General features: G+C 41.9%; 1 protein-coding gene across 2 annotated transcripts in view; it reads right to left on the reverse strand.

Annotated features, from left to right (window-relative positions):
- Nucleotides 1–23,728, reverse strand: part of LOC143768998 (receptor-interacting serine/threonine-protein kinase 4-like) — a 65,361-nt gene that overhangs the window by 35,114 nt on the left and 6,519 nt on the right. For both annotated transcript variants that reach the window (XM_077257614.1, XM_077257610.1), the window contains exons 2-9: nucleotides 16,540–16,858; nucleotides 13,443–13,579; nucleotides 10,563–10,612; nucleotides 6,185–6,343; nucleotides 4,914–5,029; nucleotides 4,556–4,604; nucleotides 817–884; nucleotides 606–663 (exon numbers count right to left, since the gene is read on the reverse strand). In XM_077257614.1, the coding sequence (XP_077113729.1) occupies nucleotides 606–663; nucleotides 817–884; nucleotides 4,556–4,604; nucleotides 4,914–5,029; nucleotides 6,185–6,343; nucleotides 10,563–10,612; nucleotides 13,443–13,579; nucleotides 16,540–16,858 (956 nt within the window). The remainder of the gene's footprint in view (nucleotides 1–605; nucleotides 664–816; nucleotides 885–4,555; nucleotides 4,605–4,913; nucleotides 5,030–6,184; nucleotides 6,344–10,562; nucleotides 10,613–13,442; nucleotides 13,580–16,539; nucleotides 16,859–23,728) is intronic.

Consider the following 23,728-nt stretch of genomic DNA (forward strand, 5'->3'; position numbering starts at 1 on the left):
AAGCGGCTCTCACCCAGGAGCTCGTCCGCTCGACTGGTCTCTAGGCAGAGGGACTCCCCACCGGGGAGTTTCTACCTCGGGCCATCGTCGCGGGGGAAAGATATTGGCACAGCCGCACGATCCCCCGGGCCCTCCGGACTGGTAAGTTTCTGCGCTGCTCCGCGCTGCTCTGCTCTCGTGCGTCCCTCCATGCAGGGACAGGAAAAACACTGAAGGAAAGGGGGTGGAGTGGGACCTTTTTACCTCTCGTGTTGTGTTTCCTGTCCCTGCAAGGAAGAGGAGGACGTCCTCCAGCGTGCTGTCAGGGGGACGTCCTGGAAAATGGATTTATTTGGTATCGCAGTGCATGCAAGTTTCCAAACCAATAAAATATAAAAATATTTATCCAGCGTTGAACAGGAATAAAAAATCAAATGGCAGTTGCTGTTCTTTGGTAATGACATGTCCCCATCAAAAATGGAAAGAATGAGATTAAAAATTTGTATGTACTCCAAAATGGCACCAATAAAAACTACAGCTCGCATTGCAAAATAAAAACCCTTGTACAAGACTATCCACAGAAACTATGAAAAGCCACACAAAAAAACATGGAACAAAACGCCTACCTTCTGCATCCACAATGTCCTGAGTGGTGGATTCAGGGGTAACAGAGCTGGCAGGGACCTGAAAAAAATCACAATAATCAGATGCGTTAACTATAATATATTTGTCCATTTAACCATTTACTTAATAGTTGCAAATACAATTAATTCAGATGTAGCAGTCATCAAGTTGATGGCTGCCGCACAAAGCACGTGTAACAAACATCACACTCACCTGTGCTTCTACATTTTCAGCTTGCATAAAAATTTCTCTGAAGATACTTATGTTCATGGAATTGGTATCTGGAGAAAAATTCAAGAAGTTAGATATAGGTTATCTTTGACTAGAAATGAGCAAATGTGTCCACCTCAAATTTAACCCCTTTACCCCCAAGGGTGGTTTGCATGTTAATGACCAGGCAATTGTTACAATTCTGAGCACTGTCCCGTTATGAGGTTATAACTCTAGAAATTTTAAATTAATCCTGGTGATTCTGACAATGTTTTCTCGTGACATATTGTACTTAATGTTAGTGGTAAAATTTCTTTGGTATGATTTGCGTTTATTTGTGAAAAAAAAAATGGAGCTTTGCCAAAATTTCGCAATTTTCCAAATTTGAATGTTCATGCCCTTAAATCATAGAGATATGTCATACAAAATACTTAATAAGTAACATTTCCAACATCACATTTGAAGTAACTTTAAGGGGTCTATATGATAGAAAATACCCAAGTGCGACACCTTTCTAAAAACTGCACCCCTCAAGGTGCTGAAAACCACATTCAAGAAGTTTATTAACCCTTCAGGTGTTTCACAGTAATTTTTGTAATGTTTAAAAAAAAAAATGAACATTTAACTTTTTTTTCATAAAAAAATTTACTTCAGATCGAATTTTTTTTTATTTTACCAAGGGTAACAGGAGAAATTGGACCCCAAAAGTTGTTGTGCAATTTTTCCTGAGTACAATGATACCCCATATGTGGGGGTAACCCAATGTTTAGGCGCACGGCAGAGCTCGGAAGGGAAGGAGCGCTGTTTGACTTTTCAATGCAAAATTGGCTGGAATTGAGAAAGGACGCAATGTCGTATTTGGAGAGCCCCTGATGTGCCTAAACATTGAAACCCCCCACAATGACACCATTTTGGAAACTAGACCTCCTAAGGAACTTATCTAGATGTGTGATGAGCACTTTGAACCACCAAGTGCTTCACAGAAGTTTATAACGTAGAAAATAAAAAATCATATTTTTTCCACAAAAATGATCTTTTCGCCCCCAATGTTTTATTTTCCCAAGGTTAACAGGAGAATTTGGATGCCAAAAGTTCTGCAATTTTTTTTTTGAGTATGCTAATACGCCATATGTAGGGGAATACTACTTTTGAGGCACAGTGCAAATCTCAGAAGGGAAGAGGCCCAATACAGGAGTTCATATTTTGCTGGAATGGTTTCAGGGTGCCATGTCACATTGGCAGAACCCCTGAGGTGCCAGAACAACAGAAACCCCCTATATGTGAACTAATTTTACAAACTTCACTCCCCAATGAATTCATTTAGGAGTGCAGTGATTATATTAATACCACATGTGCCTCAAAGAATTTTATACCACTGAGCAATGAAGAAAGAATAAATTACATTTTTACCACTAAAATGTTGTTTTAGCCCCAAGTTTTTAATTTTTTTAAGGGCTAATAGGAATTTTTTACAACAAACTGAGGTCCATTTTTTCCTGAGTGTGCCAATGCCCTACATAATCGGGAAATATTTTTCAGGCACAGTGCAAAGCTCAGAAGGCAAGGGGCGCCAGATTTCACGGTTATGGTTTGCAGGTGCCATGACCCACTGGGAGAGCCCATGAGGTGCCAGAACAGCAGAACCCCCCCCCATAAGTGACCCTATTTTATGAACTATACCGCTCCACAAATATATCTAGGGGTGCAGTGATCATATTGACACCATGGGTGTGTCACAGAATTTTATACCATTGGGAAGTGAAGACAAAATAATTCTATTTTTACCACCAACATTTTGTTTTAGCCAAATATTTTAAATTTTCACACAAAAAGTAGTAAAAATGGAACCAAAATTTGTCCCACAATTTTTACTGAATGTCGCAATAACCCATATGTGGCTGTACAGTACTACTTAGCCATACAGAGAGACTATTCAAGTGAATGGGTCTGTACATATGTCAGTGCACACGTGTAACACACATGGATGTCATCTGTGTGACACGCATCGGCACCGGGGATAAAGCGTTACAGTAAGAGCTATTACCCGGTGCTGGGTGCTGAACACGGCTCTCATCATTCTCCCCTCTGCAAGGCCGGTGATTGATGAGAGTTACATTTAAGTGATAAAAGAGACAGCAGGCGGTGGCTGACCGAGGTTGTGTGGGTAACTCTGTGCCCCACAGCAGAAAGCAGCAGATAGGAGATTGCAAGTCGCATGTCCACCTTAACACTCGAAGGCACAGCAGCACATAGAGCCCGGAGTCATCCTGAGAGACCCCTGTAAAAAGGCTTGCGCTACCTGCCATGCAGGTAGTGTCCTACTGAAAGGGACAGAGAGAAAGTGAGGACCTTCTGTGAGGCCTAAGGCCTCTTTCACACTTCCGTCTTTTGTCTCACGTCGAAATCCGTCGAGTTTTGAAAAAACAGGATCCTGCAAATTTTTCTGCAGGATCCTGTTTTTTCCCATAGACTTGTATTAGCGATGGATTGTGACGGATGGCCATCCGTTTCATCCATTGTGTACTGGATCCATCGGAAAATAGCGGTCCGTTGTGGACAGAAAACGTTCCTATGAACGTTTTTTCTGCCCGTCAGAAAATTGGTCAGCGACGGGTCCTGCGCTGTCCGTCGTCGGCTATAATGGAAGCCTATGGTCGCAGGATCCGTCGTTGACCGACACACACAGGAATCCTCTCTCTCTCTCTCGTCCCCGGAATACCAAGTCCCATATCTACACCGGAAAAGCTCAGCCGACGCATCCATCATAACACTGGATGCCTTGCCTCCATTGCATCACTATTTTACCGACATCCGTCAGCACATCTTCCCGATGCATTAGGACGGGACACTGCCGACGGAAGTGTGAAAGAAGCCTTGGGCAGCAAGGGACTACATCACAGCGCAGAGAGGAAGGCTTCCAACCTCACCGGGCTAGGGGGATTCCCGAATCGCTTCCACACCAGCACCTGTGATCCGTACCCTGAACTGTGGCTGCATTACACCAGTAAAAAGGTAAAGAGACTGCAACCTTGTGTCCTCTAGTTCTTTCTTTCACTACGCCATCTTTATCTACTACACCGGGAGCCCTGGGGACCAAGCTTCACCTGTGGGAAGCCATACCATCCCTGCTGCCATAACATCACCCTAGTGGATCCCTTTAAGCAGCGTCGGTCATCCCTGACAGAATACCACAGGTGGCGTCACAAACATTCTTTATTCCACAACCCCTTTAAAGTCCTTCCCTTTAACATGGACATCCAGGGCCACGGACCGGGTCGCTGCCACCATGACCACCCCTTTAACGACCACCGGACCAGGTACCGAGTATCCCCACAGCCCTAGAGGGGCACTCCACACATGCTACAGTAGCATGCATTATCAAGTGAGACACTTGAGGTGCTGAGTAGGTCTCGAGTGATGCATGAAGTGTGCCCTTGCATCCGAGGCCTACTCATAGCTAAGTGAAGGACAAATAGGATGTTGTGCAGTTGGAGAAGGTAGAAAGAAAAAGAGGGACGGCAAAGGGACAGGTGAGTATTTTTTTTAACACCCCACCTTTATTATGCTTTCAGGTCTGTATTGAGTATTGATAATAGTATTATAAGGAATATATAATTTGCACGGAATAACTTAACTCTTATCTGTAAAATTTGAATCTGGGCAGATTCGCTCATTTCTATCTTTAACACATAATATGATACTAATAAATGATGAGAATAAGTGATACACCATAGTCACTCACCTGGGATCCACGGATTCATCTCTGCGCCACCATCAGGGCTGTCCGTATTCTGTAGGAACAATCCGAAGGAGAAAATTGTTGGAAAGCAAATGTCTACAGCTGGTGGAAAGAGTCTACAAGCAAACGCTGTTCCATCAGCACTCTACTTCTTTCTAACCAACTATAAGCAGGTTTCTATGGGAAGAATTACAGGTTGAATGGGAGGAGCTGACTACACAGAGCTTGTTTGTAGTCTGTTACCATGGAGATGCTTATGTAAGTATAGAAGCTGTAGACACAAAATGGTAAAACATTTTTCATCAAGACTAATCATACACAGTTTGTGATATATATGACATTTGAGCAATGTATCCAGCACCTGGGAATGTGAAGCATTACTGGTAGGTTTTCGGAGTTGAACCAAGACGTTATCAATTTGATCCTGGATCTCAGCAGTGTAGGCAGTGTTCATGTCTCTGGTCTGTTCAATAATTTCTACAAAACATAGACATTTGCCATAAGTTACAAAGCCCTATCAAAGCCAGACAAATTCGTGATCACCAAAGACACAGTGGCTAGAAGGAACCTTGTGTTTCTTGGATACAGTAGTAAATAATAGAATAAATAATAGATCTTTGTAACGTAGGCACCAGTCAGTATTTCAAGTGGTTGTAGTCCCATCTCGGACATTTCTATCTTGATAGATGAAGGTCTCATCAATGGGCCATATTTTTCATAAAGGAGAAAGCTACACATGCCAGGCAACTTATGAAATTCTAAGGCTGCGAGACTAGGCACTGTCTTAGAGATGACGTGGGGTACCTGCTTCTAGTGCACATCCTGTGGATAGGTAATAGGTTGCCTATGATTAGCGCAGCAGGAGCCTGCTTACTGTTGGTTGCCCATCAGTAAAGCATAGATATGGGTTAGTTCTTACCACAGGTTATTTCATCACACACCAGTAACAGACTGATGTTGTCATGGTGAATTCACCAAACCGTGCAGATTTTACCAGAAAATTCGATTCTATGCAAATTGAATGTCCCTTCTTAATCTCTAGGGTTTCTGAAGACATTAGAGTATAATAAACATAACATTTAAGAAAAAAATATCTAATACTCACCTCACCACTCACCTCTCAGCCTCTTCTTACTACCGTCAGGTACTGAAAGCGAGGGCCTCTCCACGCTAAGCCGGGCCTTCCGCTGTAATCAGGCAAGAAACGTCCCTGCATATGGTTAAGTTGTGATGTCGTGATATGCGCTGTGACCTTAAAACGAGCATGCGCAGGGACAATACTGACCCAGTCGCGACTTTTTGATGTCCAGGAAGTCCCAGCCAAACTAGAAGAGGCCCAATGTTTCAGCGCACGGCAGTGGTGAATAGAGATGGCAGGGTGCAGTGAGCATCAGAGACGGCTGGAGAGTTGAGTGGTCAGGTCAGCATTAGTATTTCTTTTCTTTGCTAACACTGTACTGGCCTTTTATAGCTCAGCAAAATATAATCCAACTAGCTACTATTTTGCCAAATTTGTGAAGAGCGAAATACAAAAAATTCTGTATTCTGAAATTATCAAGTAGAATTAAAATCAAGTAGAAATAAGTGCCACTTAAATAAATTTATCCATCTCCAGTTGTCGTGAATCCTTACTGGAGAAGCTGGGTCTTTTGCCAGGATCAGCATCCCAACACTCCTGCATCAGTTGTATAGCTTCAGGAACGTTCTTCTGAGATGTCAACCGACTGAGAAGATTCATATCTGGTCGATGGTTCCGGGGAACCAGAACTGTAATCAATTCTCTGTTTGCATCTAAAACATGAAAATAAATATTCTTAATAAAAATGTGTACTATTGACACTACTGAAACAATATTATTCAATACATTATCAAGCCATATACAAGCCCTTAAGGAAATGAAAGTTCTTAGCAAAATTCCAAAATTCCGCATGTTCAGTTACACAGTTCAACTACCGGTGGTCTCTGATAATTTTGTAACGTGGCGCATGGCGGTAGCCATAGGCAAGGTACTCATCTCTTGCGTCCTCGCATGTTACATGAAGATGCGGGTCCTATCTGGTTGTGTGGATTAGTGTTATGGGGACGGTATGCTTTTGCAGGCCGCATATTAGTTAGGACTTTGGTTGGCCAAGACCAGATGTTGAACAGTTCAATGAGGTAGACCACCAGTTAAAAATAAACTTTTTACTGAACGATAACTTTGTGGGGATTATAAACTCCAATATGGCGCTACTCTCCTCCTGAGCTTTGCGCTGCATCATACCTCTAAAGTGGTTTTCGACCACACATGGGGTATCGGGGTATACAGGAGAAATTCCACAATAAATTGTATGGCCCATTTTCCCCTCTTACCCCTGTGAACTTGAAACATTTGGGGGAAAAAACAACATTTTTGTGGGAAAAATTTATTTTTTTATTTTCACACTTCAACATTATAAACTTCTGTGATGCACCTGGGGGTTCAAGGTGCTCACAACATGTCTAGATAAATGCCTTGAGGGCTCTAGTTTCCAAAATGGCATCACTTGTGGGGTTTTTTATTGTTTAGGCAAATCAGAGGCTCTACAAATGTGACATGGAGTCCACTAATGATTCCAGACAATTTTGCATTCAAAAAGTCAAATGGTGCTCCTTTCCTTTTCAGCCCTGCCATGCGCCCTAACAGTAATTTCCCCCAACATATGGGGTATCGGAATAATCAGGAGAAATTTCACAACAAATTGTATTGTGCAATTTCTCCTATAACCCTAGTGAAAATAAAAAATTGGGGATAGAAAAAAAAATTTGTGGGACAAATGTGATTTCTATTTTTACAGCTTAACATTATAAACTTCTGTGAAGTACCTGAAAGTTTAAGATATATTCCTTGAGGGGTCTAGTTTTCAATATGTGGTCACTTGTGGGGAGTTTCCACTGTTTAAACACATCAGGGGCTTCCAAGCACTGCAATGCATACAAATAGTAGTTTTCTCCCACATATGGGGTATTGGCGTACTCAGGAAAAATATGACACAACAATTCTGGGGTTCATTTTCTCCTGTTACCCTTGTGAAAATAAAACATTTGGGGCTAGAGTAAACTTTCTGTAAAAAAAAAAAATCTTCATTTTTTCTTCCACGTTGCATTAATTCGTGTGAGTTTTGAGCACCTTGAGGGTTGCAATTTTTATAATGGTGTCACTTTTGGGTAATCTCTGTCATATAGGCCCCTCAAAGTCCCTTCAAATGTGACGTGCTCCTAAAAAAATGGTTTTGCAAATTTTGTTGGAAAAATGAGAAGTTGCTGGTCATCTTTTAACCCTTAGTTGGAGCGCCCCAGACGCAGGGCTGCGGGGTACTCGGTACCGGGCCTCTCTGTCTCGGTTCTGGGGTTGTCACGGTGGCTAGACACGGTCCGTGACCCTGCTAAAGGGCGTCCAATGAAAGGTGTGATGATGGTACGTGGTGCAAGGAGCGATGAATAAGGAGGACACAGGGTTGCAGTCTCTTTACCTCTTTACTGAAGGCTTCGGGATTCGCAATCCAGAGCACTGCTAACAGGGCTGGCTGAGACCGGCCGGTCCGAAGGCACATCCAGAGTTCCCTTTGCAGGTGGAAATCAGTGCCTACCTTCTAGCGCCTGTGTGTTGTAGTAGCTCCCTGCTGAGCACCACGGGATAGTCCTCACAACTGTTGTGTCTGTTTCTGATGTTCTTTCTCTCTCCATCCCCCAGATGATATGGCTAGGACGCACCCGTATGACGGGGTAGGCCTGGAGTTATTTTATAGGGACCTAGAGACGCCCCTCTCCCACAATTGCCTCCGTTGTCTTCGTTAGGTGTAAAAGGGTGAGACAACCAACCTGAAGTTAACTGTCCTGCCGTAGTTCGAAGTAATGCGTAGAGTCTGTTACTTCCTCGGTGCCCCGGCCACCGGCTATGCACCTCAGTAGGGTGTTGCCACGATCTTAAGGCACGACTCCTACTGGTTCTATTCTCCTTTGTGCTGTGATCTCGCTTCTCACTTCTCCACAATAAACCTCGCTTCGTGTCCTTTCCAAGAAGCCTGCTGCTATATCATTCAAGCACGGCTCCGTAACGATCTGTCCTTTTTCGCTAGGCCACTGTCAGGATCCCTCCCCTGACAGGTCCTCTCCCGAACTCTCCTGGGCTGCTTTCTCCCTAACTTCCTGTCCAACCCCCAGTTTTACCAGAGCGTGAGGAGTGGCCTACTAGATAGAACCACTCCCCCTGGTGGCCGGAGTGTGAAGTGTAGTGTGTGTGTGTGATACCTGGTCAGGTGAACTCCTTTAGTGCAATCAGACGTAACATCACCCTCCTTAGCGGCAGAGCGACTTTACTGCAACGACCAGGACTCTGGGGCGCTGCATATCACCTTCCTAACCCAAAAAAATTATTTTATTATTAAATTTAAATTTAATTTAAAATTATTTTAAAATTTCAAAAATTGTGCTGATGTAAAGTAGATGTGTGGGATATGTTATGTATTAACTATTTTGTGCGACATAACTCTTTGGTTTAAGGGCATAAAAAGTTTGAAAATTGTGAAATTTTCGCCAAATTTCCTTTTTTTTCACAAATAAATGCAAGTCAAATCGCACAAATTTTCTCACTAACATGAAGTACAATATGCCAGAAAAAAAACTATCTCAGAATAAGTGGGATCCGTTGAAGCATTCCACAGTTATTACCTCATAAAATGACAGTGTTAGGGGTCGAGTTCCCACCTCTGTACAGGGGGAATCTTGGGCCATCTCTGCTGCGGTCTCCCATTCTTCTCCTGCCACAGTGGAGCCTGCTCAGTGGAGATATCGGTCCCAGTGTCTCGCTCAGTCTGACTCTGTGCAAAGGGTTACTGTTGCCTTTCCAGCTTCTGCCATTGTAGCCAGTACTGGGCAGTGGCGAGCAGACATTTTTGGGACTAAGTCCTACTTTTCCCCTTCTGAGCATGCCCAGGGTAAGATCTCTCATTGGAGATCAAGGGTCACATCTTTAGATACTGCAGCAAATCCCATTGGTCCTCTATGAAGGTCCTGAAGGTGCTCAACTTCTGTGGCAGCCTCCCATTGGTCCTTCTGGGAAGGTCCTGTACTTGCTTCAGCTATAAAAGGTTCGCATGACCGCACGGCCATGCGCTAGTATCAATTCATGTCATGAGTTTTGCGCCAATGTGGTCACTCTTGTGTGCATTCAGGGACCCAGCTGATATAAGCCACTAAAATACCGACACCTTCGGTGAGGAGATTGTGTGTATGCATTCAGGGCCCCGGCTGAAATAAGCCACTAGAATACCGGAACCTCTGGCGAGGAGATTGTGTGTATGCATTCAGGGCCCCGGCTGAAATAAGCCACTAAAATACCGGCTCCTCCGGTGAGGAGATTGTATGATTGCCTCTTTGACTGCGTGACCACAAACTGCTATCTGCTCGGCAGTTGCTGTGTACTCCTGTGAGCTAAACAGGACACCAGTGCTTTCTTTATAGGCGACTCTGTGAAGTAACAGAGTTCGCTTCTACCGCCATATAGTGCCACCATTTGCCAGCAGTAGGTTCTCTCCTGCACGGTGGACATAGGGCTGCGAACGCACCAAATATCATCTCACTATTTACTCGATGCGTTCCGCCAGCCCTAGCAGACAGTGGTCAGAATTTTAAAATTTGGTCTGTCATGAAGGCGAAAACAGGCTTGAAGGGTGAAGGTGTTAATATCAACACTAGGACCAATTCTGATAAAAAAAAATGGCTGGACTCCCAAATCGGAAAGTGCCTGATGAAAAAAAAAGATTGTAAAAGGTGACCATTGAACAGATAAGCAACACTATTAACTTTCAAGCAGTCATATTCTCTGAATTTGAACTGTATATGTGGAAAATCCCAGATGATGCAGAGTGACTGTCAAAACTGATGCAACCCAGACAAAAGAAGAACATAAACAATGAGCTCAGAGATGTTTCCAGGAATGATGGAGCCTAATAGAGTAAAACGTAAAGCAATAGCAAAGTCTGGGACTTACTTTTATAAGGCTCCTGACCAGACAAGACGGACCAGCACAAGACTGCAAAACTGCAATATAATGAGAGGGAATTAATAATATGGAAAGTGACTGCAAATTCAAACCTTAGTGTCCCTAAAACTGGATGTGGTATGTCATCTGTGGGCTGTAGACTTTCTCATTGAATAGATAGCTGATCTCAGTTTCAGTCAACTTTAATGTGTATGGCCATTTTTGGTTCCGAAGATCATATGTACTAGATTAAAGAAGTAATTTTGTGGCTAAAAGAAATGATATTCATTAAAACAGCAAACTAATTAACATTCATTTTTTAAAACAGCACGAAAGTTCAGAGGCTTTTAACTAAGTTGTAACATGCTTTCACAACCATAAGTAGCTTCCTCCCTTCGCCCTCTGTAATGCTCGAGGTTTTGATGCTGCATCCAATTTAAAGGCGCTTTTCTGGGCTCACGGACAATTAAAGCATTGTAAGGGCTATCAGAAATGAAGAAACTTCAGAATTTACTTGGTGTTAAAATACGGCTCTGTTCCTGAACTGTCAGCTCCTTCCTGTTACAGAGATTTCCTGTCTCTGCTTTGCTCAGCTAGTAGCTTTGCAGTGAGCTCTCAATGATGATGTCATGAGCACGTAGCCTGCGATCTTCAGCAAGTTTACAGTGACTGGGGATGTTCACAGGGAGGGAAGGAACGCAGATTGTAGGCTTCATAAAAAACAAGTTAGCTTATTAATTAGTGACAATGTCCTGAAGCGATGATGCTGGAAGGTTCACAGTACTGGATTACATTAGAATAAATTACTACATTATATGAGTAATTTCCCACTACAGTACACTGTGCCAGCCATTGTCAGCCCATGTAAGATTACTGACTGCAGGAGAGTGTCCGGTTAACACATCCTAGGTAAAGTGGGATGAATATTAGGAAGGAGAAAACTATACCTTCAGCAATGTATCCATCTTAAGACTGTATAGAAGTCTCAGGAAGGTGCTTTGTAGGTGAAGTAGGCAGGCACTAATGTTGGGAAGTGTGTGGAACAGATACAGCCTTTTGGAAAACGTAGTCGAAAGGCACAGAGGGAGCGCTGGCAAAAAGTTCAGGATGTAAATAATAACAAACCGCAAGGATGGCTGCAGGGGAAATTAATGCGAACTAAGAAACAAAGACAAAGGTAACAGAGAGTTTAAGGACTCATTATTGGGACACCCAAATCGCCTTTTCATGCGGGAGGGTTGCCTGGAAAACTCTTTTGTCTGAAAGTTTCCACATTTTGTGAACATCATCTGTGATCAACAAGATAATGGTGGAGAAGATCCAGGTGGACCAATATAGGCAAGATAGATTTTCCGACAGAGCATTCATCCATCAATTCATCCAGCATTCATCCATCAAGTCGCCATAGCTCGAGATCAAGCCCAAAAGCTTCTAAATAATTATTTAAAACCACAGCTAACATTGTTGCCATTGGATTACCCCTTTAATGTAATTAACTACTTTTATTTTGATATATAACAATATACACTCTTGGACTTTGAAATTGCAACACCATTAGGATAAAGTAATGGCCGCATTACGATCATATGATCAATGGATATGTTAGTGATATGCAAATGATGAAAAAAATGAAACAAACTTTTCAAAATATCTTGATTTATTCAGTATTCAGCATGAGCGTCATGAACAGAATCACACACACTTACAGCCTTGGACACTATCAATTAGGTTACTAATAGCTGTTCAAGCAACATTCTGCCACATTAAATGCACTTCGTCACACACATCATCATGCTCCATTTGCAACTGTCAACCAGCGACGTCCCAGATTTGCTCGGTGGAAGACAAGTCTGGAGACACTGCATGTTCACGCCATGCAGGTTGCTTAGAGTGGTACAAGCAATTTGTGATTTGGTGTTGCTTTGTTGAAAAACAGCTTCAGGGACTCTTAGGAGAAATGCCCGTACCACTAGCTATTAGTGTACCTGGAATAAAGACTAGAAGACTAGAGAGGTCCTGCTACCTTTTGAGATTATTGTGTGTGGTAGCACAATAATCTCAAAATTAGGACTGGATTAGAGTTACTTCGTTAAGGTCTCTTCATGGTGTGGCCCACATGATCCTGTAAGATTTCAAGAGTGTCTTGCATTGGACCATTTTGTACTGCAAGTAAAATTAGACAAGACATACCAAGTCTAAGGATTTAAACAGTGTTAGAAGGTGTTTGCATGACATTGAACAACGATCAAGATCTCACACACCACTTTCAAACGCTATCCTGGTTCAGAGCAAGCCGGCAATGAAGGGTGGAATGGAGAACTGATTTTCTTTTGGTTGCAATGATAGAAACAGATTGGTCAGGGGACCACATAGACTACCATGAAGAGTTATTCTCTTAGGAATTGCCCCAATTTTCAACACAACACCAGGCCGCATTTTTCTGATGCCACTGTGAGCAGCCTGTGTGCTTCCACGGCCTGCATTTCTGGACTTGTCTCCCATCAAGCACATCTGTGACATCATTAGTCGGCAATTGCAAAGAGGGCTGCCAGCTGTGAATCTTGATTTTTTTTGTCCAAGTGCATTTAGTGTAGCAGTCCATTTCTTAGATAAAAAATAATAACCTCATATTCCATACTGAATAAATCAAGGTGTTTTGAAAATGATGTTTCCAAGTTTTCATCATTTGCACATCATCATACCATCTTTTCCTTCTTGGTATTGTAATTTAATCTCAAAATCTATAAATTGACATTTGTAGCCTTATTATTCTAGGTGGGACAACCCCTTTAAGGCTTACTTGACCCACTTGTCTTTGAAAGAGAAAAATTGCCCTTTGGGGCACACGTAAAGAAAATGAAACTTGCAAATTACAAGAGAAAACCTCACCTATAAACGTCAAACTCTTTTGTAGGCTTGCAGGTGTAGGACTGTAGGGCTTCAGGTGGCATGTAAGGCAGAGAGCCCACCATAGACTGACTCAATGCGATAGATGTTTCATTTTTAGCAAGGCCAAAATCTGTTAACTAGAATAAGAAGAGGATTACAACATCTAAGATCAGCTTGCGGTTGGCCAACAAAGTACGAACATCTCAGCTGATCCAGACATTTAACCGGAACTATTTTCCCTTTGACAAAGTCGTTAAATCCTTCTGCTTGCTCATTTTTCCTGCTTCCAAGTTGTCAATTTCAAGAACTAACTAGTCAGTTTCTGCCTAGCAACTCTCCTCCCTTGAAAGATGTCGCATTCAGAATACAGCATCACTTTTCACCAATGTTATGGCTGATCAATATAAGATACTAGTGGTCATCAGACTAGGAGATCTAAGGTGACTATTCGTAATCTTAAAATGAGTCTGTCACTCCCAAAACACAAATTGAACCAATTATACATTCATATGAGGACACTAATCCACTATAAAAATCACACTTGTACCTTCAGATTTTACTTGCTATGCTTTAGATAAAAACTATTTCATTAGATATGTAATTAGGAGCTTTTAGTCCCCTTTTGGCATGACCATTGGTTAAGTGCACCACTACACCCTCTAATTACAATCCTCCGCACCTCCACCTGTAAACTTTCAGTCTCTGCAGAGTCAGTGTGTGCAGGGCTGTGGATTCAGATTGGGCTTCACTCTGAAAAGAGTGCTGTCGATCAACACAAGGGAAGGTGTGGAGGATTGTAATTAAATGGGCAGAGCCCATGGTCACGTCAAGGAATCACCAAAGCCCCCTATTTACATATTGAATAAAACTGTTTTTTTAATCTTGTCACGTATATCTTACACCATCGTAAAAGAACCCTGAAATTTATGCCACTTAATTTTTTTTGGGGGGTCTCCCCTGTAATAACCAGTAAAGGTAAGCAAACAGCTGTGAGCTGATACTAATATCCTGGAAACCTTAATGGTTATTGGCCCCTTCCGAGAATATATACATCAACCCCCAGCCATCAGCTTTCCCTCAGCTGGTTAGGAAAATTACGGAGCACAGCATGTCATTTTTTTTATTCAATTATTTATGCAACCCCCACGACACAGACATCGGGTGCTGACTCCAACTCCCATCAGCGTTCCCTGGTCTTGCGACAATGAAGAGCTACATTCAGCACCTGACGTCTGGAAATAGCGCTAATTGTACTGCTTTTCCAAGGTGTTGATAAGTGTCACATGTCTATTTAACGTCACATAAAGGACATGTCTATATGTTTTGCATACGACACGTGGTCCATGTGAAAGCTACATGTGCGCAGACCCACAGATTATAATTTGTGTATGTGTGTAAGTAACACACTGACATGTGAAGGAGGCCTTACACAGCTTCATGTAACATCAGCAACCGAAGCAAGCTCTGCTAATGGCTGTTTAACTATTAAAATGTGATAAGAGGTGCCGATAAATTGCCATAACTGCTGGAGGCCTAACTAAGGCCACCATGGCTGCCATTTACTCCTCCTATAAAGCAGTGCCTTTGACCTGTGGCTGGACTTCACAAGAGAACATTATTTTTATTATATCCTGCAATATGATGGTATTGCAGTGTATTATGCAAGTGATAAAAGGTCCAAGTCGCTTAAAGGGAATAAAAAATAATAAAAATAAATAATTCACATGCATTGTAAATATCATAAGGAAAAACAATTACCATATATACTCAGGTATAAGCCGAGTTTTTCAGCACAATTTTGTGCTAAAAACGCCCCTTTTGGCTTATACACGAGTCAATTGTCCCAGAAAGATGCCAGGGAAGCGGTGGAGCAGCGGGTCACAGATGCAGGAGCTGGCGGCTGTGGCTAAAGCCTATGCCGCTGCTAAAGAGAAATGAATATTCATTTCTTTGTAATAGCACACATCCTACTTACCTTCTTGAGCGCCCTCGCTGCATCTCATTTGTTACAGCGCCAGTAGCTCTTCCGGCCGAGCGATCACATGGCCCCGCTCATTAAGGTAATGAATATTATAGGCGTGGAGTGAATATTCATTACCTTAATGAGTAGGGCCACGTTATTGCTCGGCAGGAAGAGCTGCTGGCGACGGAAAGAGATGCAGCGGGGGCGCACAGGCAAGGTAAGTATGATGTTGTTTTTATAGGAACCATGCATACAAGGATAGGGGATAAGGAGCCATGCATAGAAGGATAGGTGATAAGGATCCATGCATACAAGGACAGAACAGGGGGGCCATGCAAACCAGGATAGGGATGAGGGGACAATGCATACCTGGCTTATGTTCGAATCAATAAGTTTATCCAGTTTTTCGTGGCAAAATCAGGTGCTACGGCTTATACTCGGGTCGACTTATAATCGAGTATACATGGTAAAATGAAAAAAATTGCAATTTTTCGGTTAGCGCACTTCCTAATACAAAGCAATAAAAATATTGTACGAAACCCAGACTGGCATCAATAAAACGGTCAGCTTGCCATGAGTAAAACAGGCCTCACATAGGTAAATTGATTAAAAAAAAATAAAAGAGTTATGGGTTTCAGGAAATGGAGACAAAAAAACATTTTTTTCTTTTAAGCAAATATGCAATTTTTTATAACTTAAATAAAAAAATAACTTTACAAGTTTGGCATCGACATAGTCATTCTGACAAGGAAAATCATGGTGCTAGGTCTTTTTTTTACCACAAATCAGAACACTGAAAATGAAACCCAAAAAAAGTGGTGGCAGAATTGTGTTTTTTTTTCTTCACCATTTTACCAAATCTGAACATTTTTTCACTATTTACAATATATCTATGTTAATCAAAATTGTAAAAATAACTAGGCCTTATACAGCTAGGTCAATGAAAAATTATAAATATTAAAAAAGTTATGACACTTGGAAGAAAAAGGGGAAAAAAATGAAAGACCAATAACAAAAAAATTGCTTGTTCTTTGGGGGGTAAACTACCTAATATAAAGTTACTCTAACCGATGATAACCTAATTCATGCACATCAGAAGGAACATGACATACAAGAGTATGATCACACACCAACCTGAACATCTAAGGACTTGTTTAATAAAACATTATGCGGCTTCAGGTCATGGTGAATAATGGGCGGCTCAAGAACATGGTGGAGATAATTCATACTTAGCGCCACTTGGTGAAGAATCTGAAACTTTAATGCCCATGGAACTTCTTTGATGCGGTCAAAAAGGGTGCAAATAGAACCGTAAGGCATATATTCCATGACAAGGCCATATTTACAGACTGTTCCTCCTTGTGTCTCGTACAATCCAAGTAGGCGAAGAACATAGGTGTAATTTGTTTGGGCCATCATTTCTTTCTCTTTCATGAGGCTCTTAAAATCGTCACTAAAACAAAAAAGAAAAAAAAATTGGATTCCTAAAAGGATCACGTTTTAGTGGAAATTAGGCATTTTGCATTACAAGAAATAGCAGAGTATATCTATGCATTTTATGGGACATTCCTACTTAAGCCTTGTCTACTCTGCGGAACTTACACAGATATACAAGCTATTTTTGGTCTTGACAGCAGGCTTCCCCCAATTAGGCAGCAGAGAGCCGGCTGTAAATCAGGATGACATCAGTAGTCCCGCCCTGTCAACAAGAAGAGTAACTGCTGCTCTGTTGACAGGGGGTAACTGAATCTCTGGCAGGAGGCGTCAATGACCAATGTCAGGTACAACAGACAGGGAGTTGCCTCTGTTAGCACCTGCATACTTTTTTATTAAAGCCTCGGATATCCCCATTAAGAGTAATGCCCTATTCACTAGACATGGGATAACTTACTGATCCTTAAAGTATAGACAATTGGGTTCACCAGTTACCCCAAGAATAGGACTCTGAAATTCCCATCTTGAATGGAGCGGTGGTGCACATTTTCAATCATCACTTCATTCATTGTCTACGCGACTGCTTGAAATAGAGAAGTGCTAAGCTCAGCATTTTCCATGCAGTTGTGCTCAATAGTTTACAAACCCCGACAGAATGTTTGCTTTCTTGGCCTTTTTTTCAGAGTATGAATGATAACACCAAAACTTTTTCTCCACTCATGGTTAGTGGTCAGGTGAAGCCATATATTGTCAAACTACTGTGTTTTCTCTTTTTAAATCATAATGACAACCCAAAACATTCAAATGACCCTGATCAAAAGTTTACACACCCCATTTCTTAACACTGTGTATTGCCCCCTCTAACATCAATGACAGCTTGAAGTCTTTTGTGGTAGTTGTGGATGAGGGTCTTTATTTTCTCAGATGGCAAAGCTGCCCATTCTTCTGGGCAAAAAGCCTCCAGCTCCAGTAAATTCCTGGGCTGTCTAGCATGAACTGCACACATGAGATCTCCCCAGAGTGGCTCAATGATATTGAGGTCAGGAGACTGAGATGGCCAATGACAGGTCAACTTGGCCTTGTGTTTTGGGTCGTTGTCATGTTGGAACGTTCAAGTGCGTCCCATGCGCAGCTTCCGGTCTGATGATTGCAAATTTGCCTCCAGTATTTGCTGATAACGTGCTGAATTCATCTTTTCTTCAACTTTGATCAAGTTTTCTGTAACTTTGTAGCTCACACATCCCCAAAACATCAGCGATCCACATCCATGCTTTACAGTAGGAAAGGTGTTCCTTTCATCATAGGCCAAATCAGTAGATTTGGTTTCCAGTACCATCTCTATGCTGACGACACCCAATTATATACCTCTTCTCCTGTTATCACGCCGACCTTTTTAGAAAACACCAGTGATTGTCTTACCGCTGTCTCTAACATCATGTCCTCCCTCTATCTGAAACTGAACCTGTCAAAAACTGAACTCCTCGTGTTCTCTCCCTCTACAAACCTACCTTTGCCCGACATTGCCATCTCTGTGTGCGGTTCCACCATTACTCCAAAGCAACATGCCCGCTGCCTTGGAGTCATCCTTGATTCCGAGCTTTCATTCACCCCCCACATCCGATCACTGGCTCGCTCTTCTTATCTGCATCTCAAAAACATTTCCAGAATTCGCCCTTTTCTTACTTTCGACTCTGCAAAAACTCTTACTGTCTCACTTATTCATTCTCGTCTGGACTATTGTAACTCTCTACTAATTGGCCTACCTTTTACCAGACTCTCCCCGCTCCAATCTGTCCTGAATGCTGCTGCCAGGATCATATTCCTCGCCAACCGTTACACCGATGCCTCTACCTTGTGCCAGTCATTACACTGGCTACCCATCCAATCCAGAATCCAGTACAAAACTACTACCCTCATCCACAAAGCACTCCATGGCTCAGCACCACCCTACATCTCCTCTCTGGTCTCAGTCTACCAACCTACCCGTGCCCTCCGCTCTGCTAATGACCTCAGGTTAGCATCCTCAATAATCAGAACCTCCCACTCCCGTCTCCAAGACTTTACACGTGCGGCGCCGATTCTTTGGAATGCACTACCTAGGTTAATACAATTAATCCCCAATCCCCACAGTTTTAAGCGTGCACTAAAAACTCATTTGTTCAGATTGGCCTACCGCCTCAACGCATTAACCTAATTATCCCTGTGTGGCCTATTAATAAAAAACAACAACATAATCACGTTCCTCCATCATGTTCTCATACACTTTATGCAGTTAATAGCCTCTGTGTCTGTACTGTTACATACTTAGGCAGTTAACTGGTTCATGCAGCTTTACATGAACACCCGAGCCTTACACTATGGCTGGTCCAAATAACTAAAGCAATTGTTACCATCCACCTCTTGTGTCTCCCCTTTTCCTCATAGATTGTAAGCTTGCGAGCAGGGCCCTCATTCCTCCTGGTATCTGTTTTGAACTGTGATTTCTGTTATGCTGTAATGTCTGTTGTCTGTATAAGTCCCCTCTATAAGTTGTAAAGCGCTGCGGAATATGTTGGCGCTATATAAATAAAATTATTATTATTATTATTATTATTGACCTCTTTCCAAATGTAACATTTATGGTTGCGGCTAAAAAGTTCAATTTTGATCTCATCACTCCAAATTACCTTGTTCTGGAAGTTTTGAGGCTTGTCTCTGCTGTTTTGCGTATTGTAGCTGAGATAGTTTGTGGCATTTGCGCAGTAATGGCTTTCCTCTGGCAACTCGAACCATGCAGCCCATTTTTCTTCAAGTGTCTCCTTATTGTGTATCTTGAAATAGCCACACCGCTGGTTTTGAGAGATTCCTGTATTTCACTTGATGTTATTTGTGGGTTTTTCTTTGCATCCCAAACAATTTTCCTGGCATTTGTGCACGACATTTTTGTTGCTCTACCTGACTGTGGTTTTGTTTTTACAGAGCCCCTGATTTTCCATTTGTTAATCAGTTTGAACACTGCTGACTTGACATTATCAATTCCTTTGATATATTTTTGAATCCCTTTCCTGTTTAATACAGTTCAACTACCTTTTCCTATAGGTCTGTTGACAATTCTTTTGCTTTCCCCATGACTCACAATCCAGAAACGTCAGTGGCTGGATGAAAGATGCAAAAGTCTCTCTGTGTCCCAGAAACTCACTCAGGTTTTATGCAGACACACTGATTACAAGCAAACATGTCACAGGTGAGGATGTTACCTTTAGTAGCCATTCAAACCCATTTGTGTCAACTTCTATGCATGTTATCAGGCCAAAATCACCAGGGTATGTAAACTTTTGATCAGGGTCATTTGGATGTTTTGGGTTGTCATTATTGAAAAGAGAAAGCACAGTAGTTTGACAATAAATGGCTTCACCCAACCACTAACTATGAGTGGAGAAAAAGTTTTGGTGTTATCATTCATATGCTCTGAAAAAAGGCCAAAAAAGCAAAAATTCTGCCGGAGTATGTAAACCTTTGAGCACAACTGTAGTTCGTGAATGGAGTAGAGGTGGAGCATATGCACTTGCACTAAATTAAAGTAGGGACTCTGCAGATCCTAGTACCATTGTTCAACAGGCACAGTGTTGAGGGATCAGTTACCGACTTTTTTAATAACCTTTTATTAACAAGAAGAAACAGTAGCTAATGTAACTAAATTATTTTTCTTGCTCCAGTGGAATCTTTTTTATTGCTCAGAAGAGGACATGACATTGTGCAATATGGCAACTTAAAAACTGCTAAATTTCCATTTTAACAAACATATTATAAATTTCAACATAATCACTCTATTGCATGTGCAAAACAAAGTGTAAAAGAATACACCAAAAAGAGAACTACTAATACCTTTATTTACTGGCAATTGGCTTGGCATTTGTCACAACTCTGTTGTCGGGTGTCCCAGGACCAGGGGCACCTTCCCTGTCCCAAACACTAGTGCCCGAGATAGCTCTGTTCCTCTGAATACTTCTGATGGTGAAGATGCCGGGGCCACGTACCTTGCCTAGCTCCTGAATCCACCCTCAGTCTGTACCCTTCCCCCCAAAGAAATTTACACTGTTTAATAGGAAAGTACTTCTAATCAGTGCAGGAGTAAGAGAAATCAGACATTGCTGTCTTCTGGCTCCTCTCTGTTTTGGTAAACCCGTGACAGTACCACCCCTTGGTGGTAGCAGTGATGGCACAGAGGACACAACATATTTTTGGAGTAGAGATCGATGAAACACATTATCGATCCTAAAGTGGGCAGCAACGCAAGGTGGAATGCTACGGGATTGATTGATAAGCACCGATGAACCTGAGACTCAGTTTCCAAGAGGAAACCTTCAATGAATGTTTCTTGAGGACAACCACACCAAGTCACCAACACACAGGTCCGGACCAACCAAACGTCTCTGATCAGTCACACTCTTATATTTTGGACCTCATCTTCCTCAAATCATCAATAACCCCTTGCCACACAGTCTTAATTGATGATGAAAATCGTTTTTCTTCAGGTATTCCAGAAGAATGATTCCTATTAAATGTGCTTAACCGAAGATGAACCCAGTAATAACTAATCCAGCTGCATAATCAATGCCAGGGGAGAGGGAACCAAGTGGAACTCCCCCTTCCTTAAAGATCTACACCCACTCCAAAATACATGAGAAATAAGGAGAAAAAGGAGTACCAGGTGATAATTTATAAAATACAATATAATTTTTATTGTGTATCAAAAAAACTTTTTTGAAAACAATATAACACTATGACATGAACTTCAAGACAATACAAAAAGGTAAGGGTCACCCATTAAAGGTAAAAAGATCAATTGCCAATGTACGGCCATAGTCAGATTATCACCTCTAAAGGAGCCATTACAAATAAATAGACATGTGAAAAAGAAAATGACAAAGTGTGGTGTACATAAATACAAAAGAAAAGGCTTACCAATACTAATGAGGCAATATAATGGTGACCCCTGGCCGGATGTGGGACCACGACGTGCATTTTACTGGCTAGAACGCAGCTTTCTCATAACAGTCAATACCTTCCGAGTGCCTCTACCTGTAGATGTACCCTCGGATGACTTGAGTAAAATACCCCTATCTCAAGGGTGCAGAGTCCATGGAGATTATTGGTATAGATCTGGACAGTGCATGTGGTTTGAGACCCTGGACCTGGACGAACCAAGCGTTGATCAAGTTAAACCCCATGTCCATTTGTCGGGCAGCTGCTGATAGGAATTTACTTGCTAATTATACCAGTTTTTGAATTTCCACAAAAATTTAAAATAACCAATAAATTTCGTTCAACTTCACAGTTGTGTTCCACTTGTTGTTGATTCTTCACCAAAGATTTACATTTGGTATCTTTATGTTTGAAGCATGATATAGGGAAAAGGTTGAAAAGTTCCAGGGAGCCGAATACTTTTGCAAGGCACTGTATATTTCGGTCAATATTTAGACCAATTTTTGATTTTGTGTCTACCCCAGCTTTAAACCCTTACTGACCGAGCAAATTTTGACCTAAATGATGAGGCCAAATTTTTCAATTCTGGCCAGTGCCATTTTATGAAGTAATAACTCTGAAACACTTTGACAAATCCCACTGATTCTGAGAATGTTGTCTCATGACATATTGTACTTCTTGAAAGTGGTAATTTTTTTTCAATATGACTTGCATTTCTTGTAAAATTATTGTAATTTTGGTGAAAATTTTAAAGAAAAACACAATTTTAAAATTTTTAATCTTTATATAATTAAACCAGTTAGTCATGCGGTATAAAATATATAATAAATAACATTTGCCATATGTCTACTTTACATCTGCATCATTTTTTACAGAATTTGATAACATTAGGTCGTCATATTGAATATGTTGTCAGTAGTGTTGAGCGCAAGTGCTCGCTAATCTAGTTTGCATTGAGTGCTCAGGTATGCTCCGAGTGTAGCGGGTACTCGAGTGACATGCTTGAGTCCCCACCCCGCATATTTCATGGCAGTTAGCTAGCCAAAATACATGCGGGAGTATAGCAGGCAATCCACGCATGTTCTTTAAGTGCCTAACAGCTGCAAAATATGTGGGGCGGGGACTCGAGCATGTCACTCGAGCACCAGCAATATCCGATGCAATCTTAAGTAGCAAGCACTTGCACACAGCAGTAGCCATATTGTAATTTTTTTTAACTTTTGAAAAACCCCTATCCCCAACCCCTATCCCCTAACTTTAACCTCTTAGTGACGGAGCTAAGTTTGACCTGAAAGCGAACCTTGCTAAATAAACTACAGTGTTCGGCCAGGGTAACACTTGCGAGTTCAATGCATGAAACTCACACGAGTCTCTCGCATGAAGTCCTGCAACTGATGCCGTCACTCGGGACTGGAGTTTGCGGCTGCATGTATTTCTATGCAGCCCCACGCTCCGGTCTTGTGTGCCGGTGGCAGTGCCGGTACTTGATGCGAGAGACTCGCGCGAGTTTCCCGCATTGAACTCGCAAGTGTGACCCCGGACTTTGGTTTACGCTGTTATATTGATTAAAATGATGCCTGGGGTGAAGAACTCAGTCATGTTGTTGCTGTTGTTTAATCTATATTTGTAGTTTTCAGTTAATGAGATTCACGTGCTCTGGGGCGGGCTATGGACGGGACTGTGGGTGGGGCATTTATTGGTGTTCTGTTCACATATTAATCTTTATGGGCTTATGACAGGTCGCTGATCCTTGAGTTGCCTGCCTATTTTACATGCTACATATAATGGTGTTTGGCTTTGAAAAAAAATAATGTAACTTCAGCAAAATGGCGATGCTACTGCGCAAGCGTCACTGCCATTTTGCTGCAGCCAATCTTATTTTTCTCCAACAAAATGGCAGAAAAAAAATGGCTGCAACAAAATG

This window comes from Ranitomeya variabilis, chromosome 1, assembly GCF_051348905.1.
Source record: "Ranitomeya variabilis isolate aRanVar5 chromosome 1, aRanVar5.hap1, whole genome shotgun sequence".
NCBI classification, from domain to species: domain Eukaryota; kingdom Metazoa; phylum Chordata; class Amphibia; order Anura; family Dendrobatidae; genus Ranitomeya; species Ranitomeya variabilis.